The 16,194-nt window shown below is 45.6% G+C and overlaps 1 protein-coding gene across 4 annotated transcripts in view; it reads left to right on the top strand.

The window, feature by feature from the left end:
- KAZN (kazrin, periplakin interacting protein) overlaps window positions 1-16,194 on the top strand; it is a 739,264-nt gene that overhangs the window by 155,629 nt on the left and 567,441 nt on the right. For all 4 annotated transcript variants that reach the window (XM_089688889.1, XM_089688888.1, XM_089688890.1 and 1 more), the window contains exon 2: window positions 11,687-11,844. In XM_089688889.1, the coding sequence (XP_089545015.1) occupies window positions 11,687-11,844 (158 nt within the window). The remainder of the gene's footprint in view (window positions 1-11,686; window positions 11,845-16,194) is intronic.

The following is a 16,194-nucleotide window of genomic DNA, read 5'->3' as shown; positions in this document are numbered from 1 at the left end:
ACTATATATATATATATATATATATATATATATATAATATTCTTGTTATGAGGTCCAGTGATTCCTTAGAGTGTGTAAGGGACCGCCCGGCGGTACCACTAGCACTCCACTGATCGGATGTTCCCAGCGCACGGAGTCTAAGCCCCAGGGTACTTGTTCACCAGGGCCCCTGATGGTGGGGATGGACTTGGAGTACCCCAGGACCAGGTCGTGACTACTGAGGACACCCGTCAGTGGTAGCGGTATTCGCCAGGGGCTCCCACGGGAGAGAGCCAGGTATGAGGAGGTCTGGAGACCCCGTAGAGAGGGACGGATGGATGGATGGATGGATACAGAGGTACAGAGCAGCGGGCAGAGAATAGTCGGGTCACACGCCAGGTCAGCAACAGCAGGTCAGATCCAATAGGGGGCATTCAGGAGAGAGGTCAGGCAAGCAAGGGTCAAAACAGGAGAAAACAGCAAGGTCAGGGCACAATCCGGGTCAGCAACTTACTTCAAACAGGTTCACAGGATACAAAAGACCAAAAGGCACTGAATGACAGCTCAGGGCCGTTTAAATATCCCGCCCTGCGCTGTCATTGGTGCCAGGCACGCGCCCGCGGTCACTACTGCGCATGCGCGAACCTGATTGCCGCGGTCGGCCAAGTCCCGGCGCTCGCGTACAGGGAGGTGTACTGCGCCTGCGCCGAGCCCAGCGGCGCGACGGTCTCCAACATTGCCCCCCCCCTACGGGCAACCTCCGGATGCCCACCCGATCTCTCCACCACGGGTGATCACGAAGAAACTCCCGGACTAGTCTAGGTGCGTGGACATTATGAGCCGGTTCCCAGGAATTGTCCTCAGGACCATAGCCCTTCCACTTAATTAGGAATTGGGTCTGGCCCCCCCTTCTTCGGCACTTAAGGATTGTTTCCACCTCAAATTCCTCTTGTCCTTCGACCGTTATGGCCTCTGGGGGTCTGGATTCTCGTTCTGGGAAGGCATCCGGGATCACTGGCTTCAGCAGAGATACATGGAAGACTGGATGAATTCTGAACGTGGCCGGAAGGATCAGCTCATATGCCACTTCGTTGACCATCCGCTTTACCTGAAAAGGCCCCACAAATTTAGGTCCCAATTTTTTCGAGGGACAAAGCATCTTTAAGTTGGTTGTGGCCAACCACACCTTCTGCCCAGGCCGCAACGCCAAATCCCCTCTTCGTTTCTTGTTAAACCCCTTCTTATTGTCCTCTTGGGCCCGAGCGATGGCTTCCTGGAGTAATTTGTTATTGACGGAGAAGAAGGTCAACGCATCCTGCGTTGCTGGAACTGGGCATTCAGAGACCAAATCAGGGAGAAAGACAGGGTGAAACCCATAATTCGAAAAGAATGGGGACTGCCCCGTTGCCGAATGGCTTGCGTTGTTATAAGCGAACTCCGCCAAGGGTAAAAGAGACAGCCAATCATCCTGCAGGAAAGACGTGTAGCAACGTAAGTATTGCTCCAGGGTCTGGTTCGTCCTCTCGGTCTGACCGTTGGTCTGAGGGTGGAACGCGGAGGAGAGGGACAACTTGATGTCCAGGGCCTTGCACAGAGCCCTGCAAAACTTAGATGTAAACTGGACCCCTCGATCAGAGACGATGTCCTCGGGTACTCCATGAAGTCTAACGATCTCCCGGATAAATATTCGCGCCGTCTCGGTTGCTGACGGAGTCTTCCTTAGTGGCACGAAGTGAGCCATCTTGGATAGGCGATCAATGACCACCAGAATTGCTGTGTGGTCTTGTGATGGTGGGAGCTCGACTATGAAGTCCATCGCGATCTTCTGCCAAGGCCGTTCGGGAATCGGCAAAGGTCGCAACAGCCCCCAGGCTTTGCTCCTTGATGGTTTGCTCTTCTGGCAGATGGTACAGGATCTCACGTAGCGCTTGCAATCCTTAGCCATGTTTGGCCACCAAAACGAGCGCCGGAGAAGCTCCAGAGTCTTGACTGGGCCAAAGTGACCTGCCAGCGGGTGATCGTGGCAATGCCCCAAAACCAGGGTCCGGACTTCCTCAGGTACCACGATAGAATCCTCCTTCCACAGGAGTCCCCCTTTGTTCTGGAGGGATACCCCAACTGGGGTTGGTGTGGCCGTAGATGCTTCTATTAACTTGGAGCGAAGGTCCGTCTGGAGCGCCAAGAAGTTCCCTGAGGACAAGATAGTGTCGGGTACCATTTCTTCTTCGGAGTCCTCAAACATACGAGATAGCGCGTCAGGCTTCGTATTTTTAGATCCGGGCCTGTAAGTAATATGAAAATTGAATCTGGAAAAGAATAGGGCCCATCTTGCCTGCCGTGGGCGTAGACGCTTGGCAGTCCTCAGATATTCCAGATTCTTGTGGTCTGTGAAAATCAATATAGGGTGTGAGGCACCTTCCAGCAGGTATCTCCATTCTTCTAGCGCTGCTTTGATAGCCAGCAGCTCTCGATCCCCGATATCGTAATTCTTCTCTGCTGGGGTGAGTTTCCTCGAGAAGAATGCTACGGGATGGAGTAACTCTTTGGTGCCTTTCCGCTGAGACAGGATGGATCCTACCGCATTCTCCGATGCATCTACCTCCAAGATGTAGGGCAGGGCCGCGTCCGGGTGGCCCAGGATGGGTGCCGAGGTAAACAGCTTTTTCAGAGCTTCGAAAGCTCTTTGAGCCTCTGGTGTCCATTTGAACCGGGTTCCAAGTTTGGTTAGTTGGGTAATGGGGGAGACCAGACCCGAGAAGTTTTTGATGAACTTCCGATAAAAGTTCGCGAACCCTATAAACCGTTGGACACCTTTTTTGTCCGTGGGTTCAGGCCAATCTAAAATTGCAGAGACCTTCTATGGGTCCATCGCGACCCCCGCAGTGGAGATAATCAGGCCTAGAAACATGATGCTAGATTGCTCAAAGCAACATTTCTCCGCCTTAGCATATAACCCATGCTGCCGCAATCGCCCCAAAACTTTTGCCACATGTATCCTATGATCCTCTAGAGAGGGTGAAAAAATTAGTATGTCGTCCAAGTAGACGATAACGAAGACATCCAAAAAATCCCTGAAGATGTCGTTCACAAAGTGTTGGAAGGTGGCTGGTGCATTGCACAGCCCAAATGGCATGACCAAGTATTCAAAGTGGCCAAACCGGGTACGGAAAGCTGTTTTCCACTCGTCCCCCTCTCTTATGCGTACCAGGTTATAGGCCCCCCTTAAATCAAGCTTTGTAAAAATAACCGCAGCCTTTAGGCTCTGAAACAGTTCTGGTACCAATGGCAAAGGGTAACGATTTTTTATCGTGACCCTGTTCAGCTCCCGGTAGTCAATACAAGGTCTCAGGGTTTTGTCTTTTTTCTCCACGAAGAAGATTCCGCTCCTGCTGGAGAAGTGGAGGGGCGGATGAATCCCTTCTGGAGGCTGTCCTCGATATATTCCTTCAGGGCCCCCAATTCAAGCTCAGATAGGGGGAAAATACGCCCAAAAGGGATTTCAGCGCCTGGTAACAGGTCGATTGGACAGTCATACGGGCGGTGGGGGGGCAGAGTGTCGGCTCCCCGCTTACTGAACACGTCCAGGAACCCATGATAGGCTGCGGGAATAACCTGTTTCAAGTCGGAGTCTCCTTCGGAGCAAAGGAGAACTCGGGGCCCTGCGGGGCCCGAAGTGCGACAATGTTCCCGACAGTATGGGGAAGGGAACGAGATTGACCCGGTCTCCCAGTCAATCTGGGGGTTATGGGCCCGTAGCCATGGGAGCCCCAGAATGACTGGGAAAAGAGGTGATGCAATAGCGTCCAGGCGGAGGAACTCCTGGTGCTGGTTGGCAATGATAGTGGCAATGGGGGGAGTTTCCTGATTAACTACCCCCGATTTTATCTGGGAACCATCAGCCAAGAAGATGTTGAAGCCCTTCTGTCTGTGTTGGAGAGGGATACCCTGTTGGTGAGCAAACTCTAGATCCAGGAAACAGCTGCATGCCCCCGAATCAACTATGGCTGTCACCTCCACGATCTTTCCTGGAAGCTGAAAGGAGAGGGGCACTACTAAGTATTGCGAAGGGCAGGTATTGCTAATAGACAAGGAAGAAAAACGGGTGCACTTACTCATTTTCTGAGGGCAGGATCGCACCATATGACCAGCTTCACCGCAGTAAAGGCAGAGGTTCTGGGCTCGTCTGCGCTGGCGTTCCTCCGGTGATAATTTAGGCCATGCCAGACCTAGCTGCATAGGTTCCGCAACATCTCCTGGTGGTGGGTTCTGGATGCTTTGTCGGGTTGGTGGGCTGGGGCCTAGGAATGGACCCCAGGTATTTCCGCGACCCTGGCCGGACCTCTCAAGCCTGCGTTCCCGCAGTCTTCGGTCAATCTTAATTGTCAGGGCAATAAGGTCTTCTAGAGACTCGGGAACCTCCACCCGGGCCAGCTCATCTTTCAAGGGATCGGAGAGCCCCATACGGAACTGGTGCAATAGAGCGAACTCATTCCAGCGTGTGTCCCCCATCCACCGCCTGAAATCAGAGGCGTATTCCTCTGCCGCCCGCCGGCCCTGTCGGAGCGCATATAAGGTCGCTTCGGCAGAGGCTGCCCGCTGTGGGTCATCATACAAGATGGCCATTGCTTCAAAGAAACTATTGACCGATCCCAGGTGAGGATCATTGTTTCCCCTTAGCCGGTGGGCCCAATCCTGGGGTTCCCCCTGTAGTAGTGAAATAATGAATCCTACCTTCACGTTTTCGGTCAGGAAGGTACGGGGTTGTAGCTCAAAGAACAAGAGACAGGAATCGCGGAATGACCGGAAGCGTGTGCGGTCCCCGTGAAAACGCTCCGGTAGGGGTACTCGGGGTTCTGCCATAGGGAGCGGGGCGGAAGCCCCTGAGACTGGCTCCTGAGCTACCAGGGCCGGGGGTGCAGAAACCGGGGCCTGTGGGGCAGGGTCAGAAATAGAGCCAGTCTGGATGCGATTCTCCAGCTGCATGCATCTGTCCTGCAGGACCGTTACGTCCTGCGTCAAATTAGCTAGGTGCCTGCAAATTTCCTCTAGCGGGGAGGGCCCTCCTCTAGGCTCAGTCATGGCCTTTTGGTACTGTAAGGGACCGCCCGGCGGTACCACTAGCACTCCACTGATCGGATGTTCCCAGCGCACGGAGTCTAAGCCCCAGGGTACTTGTTCACCAGGGCCCCTGATGGTGGGGATGGACTTGGAGTACCCCAGGACCAGGTCGTGACTACTGAGGACACCCGTCAGTGGTAGCGGTATTCGCCAGGGGCTCCCACGGGAGAGAGCCAGGTATGAGGAGGTCTGGAGACCCCGTAGAGAGGGACGGATGGATGGATGGATGGCTGAGCAAGAGCAGGGTCATACAAGCCGGGTCGGTAACTATGGGGACGGTGCGGTACAGAGCAGCGGGCAGAGAATAGTCGGGTCACACGCCAGGTCAGCAACAGCAGGTCAGATCCAATAGGGGGCATTCAGGAGAGAGGTCAGGCAAGCAAGGGTCAAAACAGGAGAAAACAGCAAGGTCAGGGCACAATCCGGGTCAGCAACTTACTTCAAACAGGTTCACAGGATACAAAAGACCAAAAGGCACTGAATGACAGCTCAGGGCCGTTTAAATATCCCGCCCTGCGCTGTCATTGGTGCCAGGCGCGCGCCCGCGGTCACTACTGCGCATGCGCGAACCTGATTGCCGCGGTCGGCCAAGTCCCGGCGCTCGCGTACAGGGAGGTGTACTGCGCCTGCGCCGAGCCCAGCGGCGCGACGGTCTCCGACAGAGTGTTTCAGCAGCTGATCTTTGAGCGCTCGCTTTACTTTTATTCTGCTGGGAATGCTGTATAAGCTGTATATACCTTAAGGAACATACAGTGTACAGCGCTGTGTTTCGGCAGTGGTCAGGGGGCTTCTCATCCTGCTCCTGGAACAAAATTGAGTCGGCCATTCACAGGAAGTCTTTTATCAATGAATATGATTGGCTGAGGGTGTTCTGTCCCACATATATGTATTTTTATGTGTTGTGTTTAACTGCATCAGGTTGTTATCATTCCTGCTTTATGTGAACATCTTGTGGTGGTTTGGATAACTTGTTTAATTAATTTGGTATCCCCCTCTGTCTATCTCCTCTGTTTGATGCTAGATGATTCAGTCCTAGCTAGACCCTCCCTTTTTCTTACATGTTTGCCCAGTCAATGTTAGCACTTTTGCAGAGACAGGGCTCAGGAAAGTCATTGTCTTTTTACACTTCAAAAGACTGAAAACTTGTGCTGGATTCAACTTCTATAGTTGCAAGAAAAAGTATGTGAACCCCTTGGGATTACGTGGAGTTTTGCATGAATTGGGCATAAAATGTGCTCTGAACGTCATCTAAGTCACAACAATAGAAGAACACAGTCTGCTGAACATAATACTACACAAACATTAGATGTTGCCATGGTTTAATTGCACATAACATGTAAACATTCACAGTGCAGGGAGGAAAAAGTGTGTGAGGCCCTAGCTTCATGACTTCTCCCAGAGCTAATTGGAGCCAGGAGTGAGCAAACCTTTTTTTCACATACTTTTTCTTGCAACTGTATGTCTTATTGAAGAGTTAAGCTGTCTGTGAATAGTGTCATGTCAGCAGGGGACCATACCATCCAGACAGACTGGGCCTAAGAAGAATTGTTTATGCATAAAGTGGCATTTGGAACAGAATAGAGGTGGAGAGTAAAATAAAAATAAAAGGATTCCTGAGAATGGCTGAGCAGCACTCGGCCTGACTCAATTTTGTTCCTGGAGCTGTATGGGAAGTCTCCGACCCACTGCCAGAACACAGCACTGTATACTATATGTAGCTGTCACGTAGCTGTAGATGTTATGTTTAGTTTATATGGTACTTACAGTGCGATCACCCATTCTGCAGGTATAGCTATGTAAAACATTAAAAATAAGTATCTATACTTTTTAAAATCTAGTAATACACGGTCTTACCTTGCTTTTCACATGCTCAATTGCTCTCTATTTTTAGGCACTGTGCCAAAAATCAGAGCCACTAGAGGCCAATCTGCTGCCAGCCTAAAGATTTACTGCTGATCAGGGGTTCTGGGCTTCAGCAAAATGAAGAAGAAACCGGAACAATGCTGGAAGCAATTTACAGCACACACTCATTTTGGTAGCATAATTATTAATGTGGAATGTAAATTCCTTGCTAAAGAACATTATTTTTTATCAAGTTTTTATGGGTAAAGTTCCACTTTAATAAAATATTTGCAGCGGTTAAGATTAATACTTAAGGTAATATTTAAGGTAAAACAAAACAAAGTACTTCAGGTAATTGCAGTTTAAAGTTCTAGTTGAACATACTGTAGACTGTATATGCATTAAACTGCCATTATCTCAAATATATAGCACTCTGATATCTGTATGCAGTTAATGCATATGTAATGATAGCTTCTGAATGTGAATTTCTTTTATTTCACAAAGGATAAAGTGACACTAAATGATTATCTTATTCTCCAAAACTAAAATAATATTCGCCATACACATCCATTACTTAATGACCCTGTAATCTATTTTTCATAAAATTGTTCCTTATTGTGGGGCAGCACAGTGATTAATGGTTAGCACTTCCGCCTGGCAGTACTCGGGTCACTGGTTCGAATCCCAAACATGGCACCACCTGCCAGGAGTTTGCATGTTCTCCCTGTGACTGCATGGGTTTCCTCTGGGTACACCGGTTTCCTCCCACACTCCAAAGACATGCTGGTAGGTGAATTGGTTCCTGTCTAAATTGGCCCTAGTATGTGTATGTATGTGAGCTAGGGACCTTAGATTGTACACCCCTTGAGGGTTAGGGACTGATGTGAATGTACAATATATGTATGTGAAGCGCTCCATAAATTGATGGCGCTATAGAAGCACTTGAAATAAATAAATTGTGTTTACCTGCTTTCTTGTAACATCCTTTATGAATTCCTGAACCTCTCCTTTTCCCCATAGCAAACAAGAGATGATGGCTACATTCTACATACAGTGAGACCATGGAGAACAAACGTAGCCACCCTATAACCAAGTTAGAACAACAGCAGAGTAAAAAAATGAATTTGAAGATTTGGAGGAGGCTGAGAGCAATAGAAGGGACTTTTCTATGTTTAGAATTCATAATTCAATATAATTTTTTTTAACCAGAATGTAGTGCCACTTAAACAGAAATGTATGGGGGATCTTTTGCATGTACATATATTTAAAAAGGACTTGTATAGGTATGATCTGGTTCAGGAACGGACTGACCATTTGGAAACTTGGGTCAGTAGGGGGCCCCATGAGATGCCCGTGGTACCTTTTTCATAGGCTTTTTTGAGTTTGGGCAAGGACACAGGGGCCCCATGATCCCCTATTGCCCAGGGGCCCCATGATTTGTCAGTCTGCCCCTGATCCGGTTATACACCTTTACCTCCCTCCTCCCTCCTACTGTCTGCCCAGCATTCATTTTTTTCTTTTACCTTAGCCTTGTAGCCCCACCCTAAAGGGGAGGCTAACCCTTCCTATATATTAAATATTCAATAACTCAGAAGTTAAACCCCAAATTGCTCAACCGTAGTTGTACGAAGCAGTAAACAACTTGAGCCTAGGCACATAAAGAAACACTTAGTCCTAACTGCTCCCTGCTGATCCCCAAAAAACAAAGACACTTTACATGTATTAACCTCATACAGCTTTTTTTGTTTTGAGGACAATGTTTGAAAAATGGAAATGCTAGTACAATGCTAATGTGGCGTTATTCTAGCATACGATTAATTTGTACCGACCAGGCAAAGTGTCTGCCTGTTGGTAACTCTTACCATAGGCAACATGACGTTCTTTTTGGAAAAGCAGGACGGCTGGTTAAACTTCCTGTCTGTATTAGAAGCACTCTTTTTGCACTCCGTTATGGGTATTAGCAAATTGCTTGATCCAGCAATTGTTAAGTCCCAGATGGGCTGGCCCTCGTGTTTATATGCTCTAATGTACCAGTTTAGAGACCTTATTAAAATCAACTTGATATGTCAAATGAAGTCATATATTATTGCGTTATTCAGCCATATCATTAGAATATTTCTCATTACTCAAAGCAGCTGCTTTGATCTGCAATACTTGTAAATATTTATTGCCAGCAAATTGGGCTGCTGAATGTAGGGGAACGTGGCATCCCATAACGTCACACCATATGCTAGCCAATATTTTAAATTCCATTTCATAACTCTGAGTTTCTGTTAATGGGAACCTGTCAGAAGAGAATGTTAGCTGCCATTGCTGACTTGTGTTGGGACCCTGTATTCAGGCCTTCAACTTGTATCCTGTTTTCCTTATTTCCATGGGCTATTTGGACTATTAGATTAAACTGTCCAGGAAACTTCCTTAGAGGGGTTTGTTTCCCTCTATGTCATGGGTAGTGATGGCTGATTTCACTGTGAAAAAAAAAAATCATCAGAATGAAAATTTACAATTTCACCTATTGGGCTGCTTTGGTAAAATGTATTTGAAATGAGTAAGATCCCTTTCACATGGGCTTTAGATCAGGTCCACCTGCCAGTTTTTCAGGCACTTCTGAATGGAAGTTCCATGAAGGTCTATGAGTAGTCTGCAGTCCTCCAAGTTCATTCATATTAACCTGTTGGCACTGGCATGTTGGCACAATATGCTTATCAGCAGGTGGGCCTTGACAGCAAGAGTATGCATATATGTGTACCAATATGTAAACAAAGCTGTGCCGAAAGTGAGCTCCCCTAACAGAAGGCTCTTGTTCGCAAGTTCTCATCATGTGACCATTGTGACGGCCAATCACAGCGGTCACATGATCATAAATCCCACCTCCTAGCATCAGAAACCCCTTTATGAGCTGGGAGGTGCCGACATTAAGGGGTTAAGATTGCTCAACAGCAGCTGGCAGGAGCAGTAAGCAACTTAAGTCTAGACACATAAATCAAAAGAATACATGGGGGGTGAGCTACTAAAACTGGAAAGTGCAAAATCTGGTGCAGCACTGCAAAGAAACCAATCAGCTTCCAGGTATTTTTGTCAAAGCTTAATTGAACGAGCTGAAGTTAGATCTGATTGGCTACCATGCACTGCTGCCCCAAATTGTGCAGTCTCCAGTTTTAGTAAATCAACTCCACAGTCTGGCTACTGCCTAACTGCTCCTTCTAGATCACCAAAAAAATGATTTTACTTGAGTTACTTATTAAGCTGTTTTGACAACAATTTTTAAAAAAAGTAAAACTCCTTTTACATGGGATTCAGCTCAGGTCTATCTGTCAGTTTTTCAGGTGGACCTGATTGGAAGCTCAATGAAGGTCTATGAACAGTCCACAGTCCTCCAGGTCCAGAAAAAAACATAGTCCCTTTCTGTTTCTCTAGACCTAAAAATGATGGATCGGAGGTAGCCTGATTTAAATGGTCTACAAAGTCTATTTACATCTGGCAGAGCATAAATCCAACATACTGTAGGTCTGCCACAGTCCACTGTCAAAATGTTGGCAAAAAACAGAAAGGGCATGGATGTCACAAAAGTGACATCCATCCAGGTCAGATCCAGTTCAGTGGGGCATCTTCTCATAAATCCCCTGCTGAATAGAGCAGAGCAGCTTACGAGGTCCTTTACAATCTACTTTTTTAATTATTTATTTATTTAGAAGGTGTGTTTTTTGGTAATTAAGTGTACTTCATTTAGTATTTTTTGCATTTGTGTCTTTTATTTCTCCCAGCACGGTTTGCTGTCCGCTTCAGTTTATTTCATTTCATGTTTTTTGTATTTGGATTTTTTATCTTTCCTAGTACATTTTGCTGGAGTTCACTGGAGGCCAGAGCAGAGTAGCAGCAAATAGATTTTCAGAAAGTCTGATATTTCATTGGGCTGTGAGAATGATCCGGCATCCCACATCCCTTAACAGCATCAGAGAAGAACTACATGGAGCACTGCGTGCATCTAAAATGTACCCTAAATAAAACCCCATCGTAATTTCAGAGTAACAGCCCTCTCAGCGTGAAAACGTCAGCTGCATGTACCGCGAACCTGCTGGATGAGAGTTGGAAGCACAGGAGAGCTTTGTTCTACACTAAAACTATTTTTAACTCTACTATTGTGAAGATCTGTTGTAAGAAAAAGTTTGGGCAACCCTGGTCAGATCGCGGCTTTTATTGATTTTCTAAGATGTTAACAAAACAGCGCCAGGGAATAAACTTAAACATAACCTATTCCTGAAAACTCTAAAGCTATTCAGTTTTGAAATTTAACAGTTTGTGGGGAAAAACATAAAAAGAAAAAAAGTCGGGTTTTACACACTATCTGAAGCTTTGTGCAGACCTCTGTGAAAGGCACTCACATAAACAGGAATGAGAATCCTGGGATGATAGGGTAATAGGTCATGGAAAATTTTCAGAAAATTACAAGTTTTCTGTATTGCATGAAGTTATGTTTTAAACCCCATGCACACAATTTTTAGAATTTAGAAGCAAACACAATTTTTAGATGCATTTTTCATTTTTTTTCTTTGCCTCAGCACAGCTCTTTACAGCTCCAAAATTGTGTTTCAGGTACACTTACCCATTTACAATGCATTGCATGGGAGATGAAGCTGTAGTAACCCATAGCAACCAATCAGAATTAATTATTTTAATTGATCTGGGTACAGTACAGGTTACTGCATTTTGCTCAGTGATTAACAGGTTCTCACTGTTCTTTTCACAGCTGTGAAATCCCTGCACACCTTAAATGACCAGATATCCCATTTTATTGTGGCCCAACCATCTCCCCTAGAGGACAATGAAGACATCTTCCACCCAGCTGAAAAGGAATCCTTAAAGAAGTCTATGATAATTATGAGGCAACTCTTACTGGAAGCCCAGGTGAGCAATCATATATCTGCCATTAACTTGTTGGGTAAAACTGCCTTATTATTTTCTTATGGGGTAAAAAAAATATCTATCTATCTATCTATCTATCTATCTATCTTTGTGTAATTGTAATAGTTTAGATGCAGGTCCCAGTGCATATCCCTGTTGAAAATATTTTCAGCATATCACAGGTTGCCAGAAAAATTCTCACAAGGGTGTTACGGGGTTGCGTATAGGAAGCATGCCAAGGTTGGATGCAACGGAAAGGAATGAGATGTGCCATCAGTAGACCAGATCCATGCAGATGGCTACTAGGCTAGAAACCCCTTCTGCTGAGCCCCACCACACCACACCACACCACAATCTTTAAATGTTTTAAGGCCACTGGAGGTCAGTTATCACTTTTGCCTGCACTTCTATGGAATTCATCTAGCTCCTGGGGTTGGTGCTGGCCTTGGGGTGGGGCTCACATGTAATATACCTCTGTTAAAGCAGATTTAAATTTCCTATGTAATGCAACCTTCCCTTTGCTGCAAAATAAAACTACAATAAAGACACCATTGGACCATCTAAAGCTAAATTCCAGGTATGGCAATGCTTACAGTATGTGCAATACTTGTTGGGACCCCCTGGAAGCTGGGAATAACTGTAGTAAGTACTGAAATGACAGTGATTGCTGCTGGCTTTCATGTCTCACACAGAATGGCTGTCCTGCTGCTTACTGAACACAAGAGGCTTCCTGCTTGACATGGGGTCCCAGTCAGGGAACACTTTGCATTTTCTCAATGAATGCAAACTGTTTTCTGATTGGACGGAGTGGAATCGAGATGTCATCTCCCCACCTCCCCACCTTGTCCAATCAGAGAATGCTTTGTATTCATATAGAAAATGTAGAGTAAATGGAACCCATGCTGAGTGAGGAAACTTCTGTGTTCATAATGCTGCAAAACAGCCACTCTGTGTGGGACCCAGAAGCTAGTGGAGACCACCGCAGTAATGATGCCTTCTACAATGATTTTCAGATTTCATGGGTATGGTATATGCATAATTACAATGGTCCAAGCTGGACCAATGTAACTATGTAAAAATTGACATACTTGGAATTCATAGAAAATGACAGAAGGCAGGAAAAGATAGACAAGTTTTATCAGAATGACCAAGGATTTGGCTGTAGTGGCAGGGGTATGGGAGCTGACGTGTGTACGGATATGGCTATGGCTGGGTAGATGGGAGGGATCTGTATGAGGCACCTTAGGTCTACTTTAAGACATGCTTCAGAATACCATTACTCCACAAAATCCTAAAAGCAGACAGTACGCTTTTTAGTGCAGGACATAAAATATTTAACTACAAAGAACAGGGGTGTGAATCCAGTTTATGCTTTCTGCTTTTTTAGCAAAATGCAATCAATTTGGTAAATGGTGTTTAAGCATTAAGCTGTGTCGAATGCAGATTTGCAAGCACCTCAGTTTAGATCAAAAAGGTATTCTCATTTTTTTTCTTTATTATTGCCACTTTCAAATGCTTCCTTCATAAATAAAATCACTAAGATGTCACACCGCAAATGAAGGTGTATAATATATCACTGTGTACCAATTGCCTGGAATGGAAGCACAAGGACAAAGCACAATAGTAAAATAGATGAAGGGAAAGTCAATACAGCTGTAAGTTCTTTTATTGCTATGGCTAAGACTGTGCGATTACCAAGGGTATAACAGCAGTGGGGGCCCAGCCAATGCTTTTTTTTATGGGAAACTGCCCAGAGAACTGTGGATAAATGAAGAACTGCTGTAGCAGCATCAAACTGCCCAAAATAAACAATGATATAGAATCCTCCAGTTTGTAAGAGATGGTTTTTGGGAAGACAGTCTGTCCACCAAATGGCTTAGCAAACACACCTTCTGTATGTAGAAGCACATGCATGAGGCAGGTGCTGCATGTTCAGCTGCAGGTAGTAAGCTGAGCGGTGGCATTGCCGCACATGGCAACATGGTAGCAGGGCAGAGTACTGAGACAAGATCCTGATATGTGAAGTAAGCAAAGCAGTCAGGTGACTTACAAAAAATGGCCACTGCCCCAGTCTATAACTGGCCTTCACAGCAAAAAGCACATGGAAGGGCGCCGCATTTCAAAGAACAAAACAGAAAACTTCCTAGCTCAATTTACCAGCCAGCTTGCAAACAAACCAAATTAACCTAACCATAAGCGTTAAAAACAGGGGTCTAGTTAGCACACATTTGCAAATACATGCGTAAGCTACAGAGCCTCATCACGGCACCCCAGTATTCTGTAGTTCCTAATGCTACAAAGTTTAAGAGCCCCCATAGTAGAGACACATGTATTTAATAGATAGAACAAGGGCAGGTGAACCTGAGGGAACCCACCCCTCCTTATAGGTACAGGAGCGCACTGGACACCCAACATGTAGCACAATGGCAGCTAAGGTGTCCAGTGCGCCCCCTCGACCAACAATTCAACAGTACCAAAAAAAACTGCTGTTGCTTACCTCTGCTACTAGAGACGCATGTCTGAGGACTGGTGTGTCTTTTGTATAGGACTCTTGGAGGCCAACTTGGGAGAGCTTTATGTCCTCATGAGACACAAGTTCTTCCAAGATTTTGGCAGCCATTTAGGACACAGAGAAAATATCTATCCCCTGCTTAGGATATTGAGCACTGATATGGCATGGGAGTAGGTAGGGAGAGGAATATGTCTTGTCAGAGACACCTAGGTTTAGTGCATGGAAAGGTTGTATAGGGATAGTTTACAGACCTTCTGGATCTCACTCTATTGTTCCTGAGATGGGTGAAAGGCACCCAAGCTCCATTGATCAAATACCAGTCATCCCTGTGTACCAGTGAAGATAGAAGCTAGAACACCTCCCTGGCCTGGATCCTGTTGCAGTGCCATGTGTACTCCCAGTTAAGGACACAAGCGCCATCCACATGCAATTGTTACACTTTAAAGTATAGAGCCAAAAGTTTTTATTTCTAGTTTTGTAAAGATTCGCAAAGGGCTAAAGAATCTGCTAGGTCTTGTGCTGAAAGGAAAGCACCAGAAGCTTTTTTTCCAGTAGTCCAGTAGTAGCTTTTAAAAGAAACATTCAGCTAAAGCCAATTCGCTTTGGGGGTCCGAGGTGTCCCCCTTCTTCGGGGCTTGGGGAATGTTGCATGAGAAGAGTATAAACTGCACAAATATATGTAGAATGATCCTGAAGGAGAGATGAGTGTCACTGATTTACCAAGAATCTGCTCTAGAAGCTGGTTTAGGCTTCTGAAGCAGATGCTTACTGAATCATTTAGAGCAGATTCACACGCGTACAGTGCGAATTGAAGCTCAGGTTTCACAGCTAATTGACACAGTAGTTGTTCAGCAGTTCAGGTCAGTTTAACATCAGGTTCAGGACAGTTTCAGGTCAGGATTTTATCTTGTTCACACATGTGTGGTTTAGAAACAGTTCCCAAAGAAATCAATAGCCTGTAATCTGCACCTGAACTGGACCGCACTGCTCAGAATTCGGACATGACTCTTTTAAATCGCACTGAATCCGCATCGCCAGTTCACTGGACATATAAGAACAGGGAACCATAGGAAGCACTGTTTTTTCACATGTCATGCGGATTGAATGCAGTTCAAACCACATTCAATCGAATATATGTTAACTGGCACTTAGTTGGGAAACTTCAAATTATTTTGTACTGATAGGACCATTTGTTAAGTTTGGGGTGCTCAAAGCGCAGCGTTTCTTTTTTACTGGCTCCCTGTTCTTGGAGATACCTTTTGTTCACAGCACATCGCTACATAACCCCCGTCAACATATATAAAATAAAAATTAGGCATACACCAGTTAGGCTTATTATCCCTAATTAAAACTGTTCTGCTGTTGGCTAATTTTTACACTGCTGTATTCTCTGCAGTATCTCACTTCTCATAATAAAGTTCCAGCCTGAGGTCTTTGTTTCTAGTAAATTTGGGCCTAGCCTTTCTATTTAAATTTGTCCTGCTGCTGGCTAGAGAATATAGAATATATATTCCTACATTGTGCTTATACTCATCCATTACATGTTCAGGGTCAGTGACCCAAAAGCCACATGCAGCCAGGCAACAAGCATTCTCAGAAGAAAATTTAAGGGGTTGAAAAGCTAGTAAAAAGAGCTGTTGGCATTACCTGCAGCAGCTAGTTAGATACCAGTCAGTGATTTTTCTAGTGTAGAACAGAAAAAGGCCTAAAAATAAAAGCAAATTTGGACTGAGAAGATATGCAAGCTACCATTGCTGAAAATGCTGTTTGCTTGGCTGTTATTTTCATCCAAAGGCTTTAATGCTTTCTGAGTCACTGACCTGAAACTGGCATGCAGATCA

Source organism: Staurois parvus, unplaced genomic scaffold (genome assembly GCF_062004578.1).
Source record: "Staurois parvus isolate SC_StPar_1 unplaced genomic scaffold, SC_StPar_1.0 ptg000458l, whole genome shotgun sequence".
Lineage (NCBI taxonomy): Eukaryota > Metazoa > Chordata > Amphibia > Anura > Ranidae > Staurois > Staurois parvus.
The sequence above is the reverse complement of the archived record's forward strand: the minus strand, read 5'-3'. Positions and strand labels throughout refer to the sequence as shown.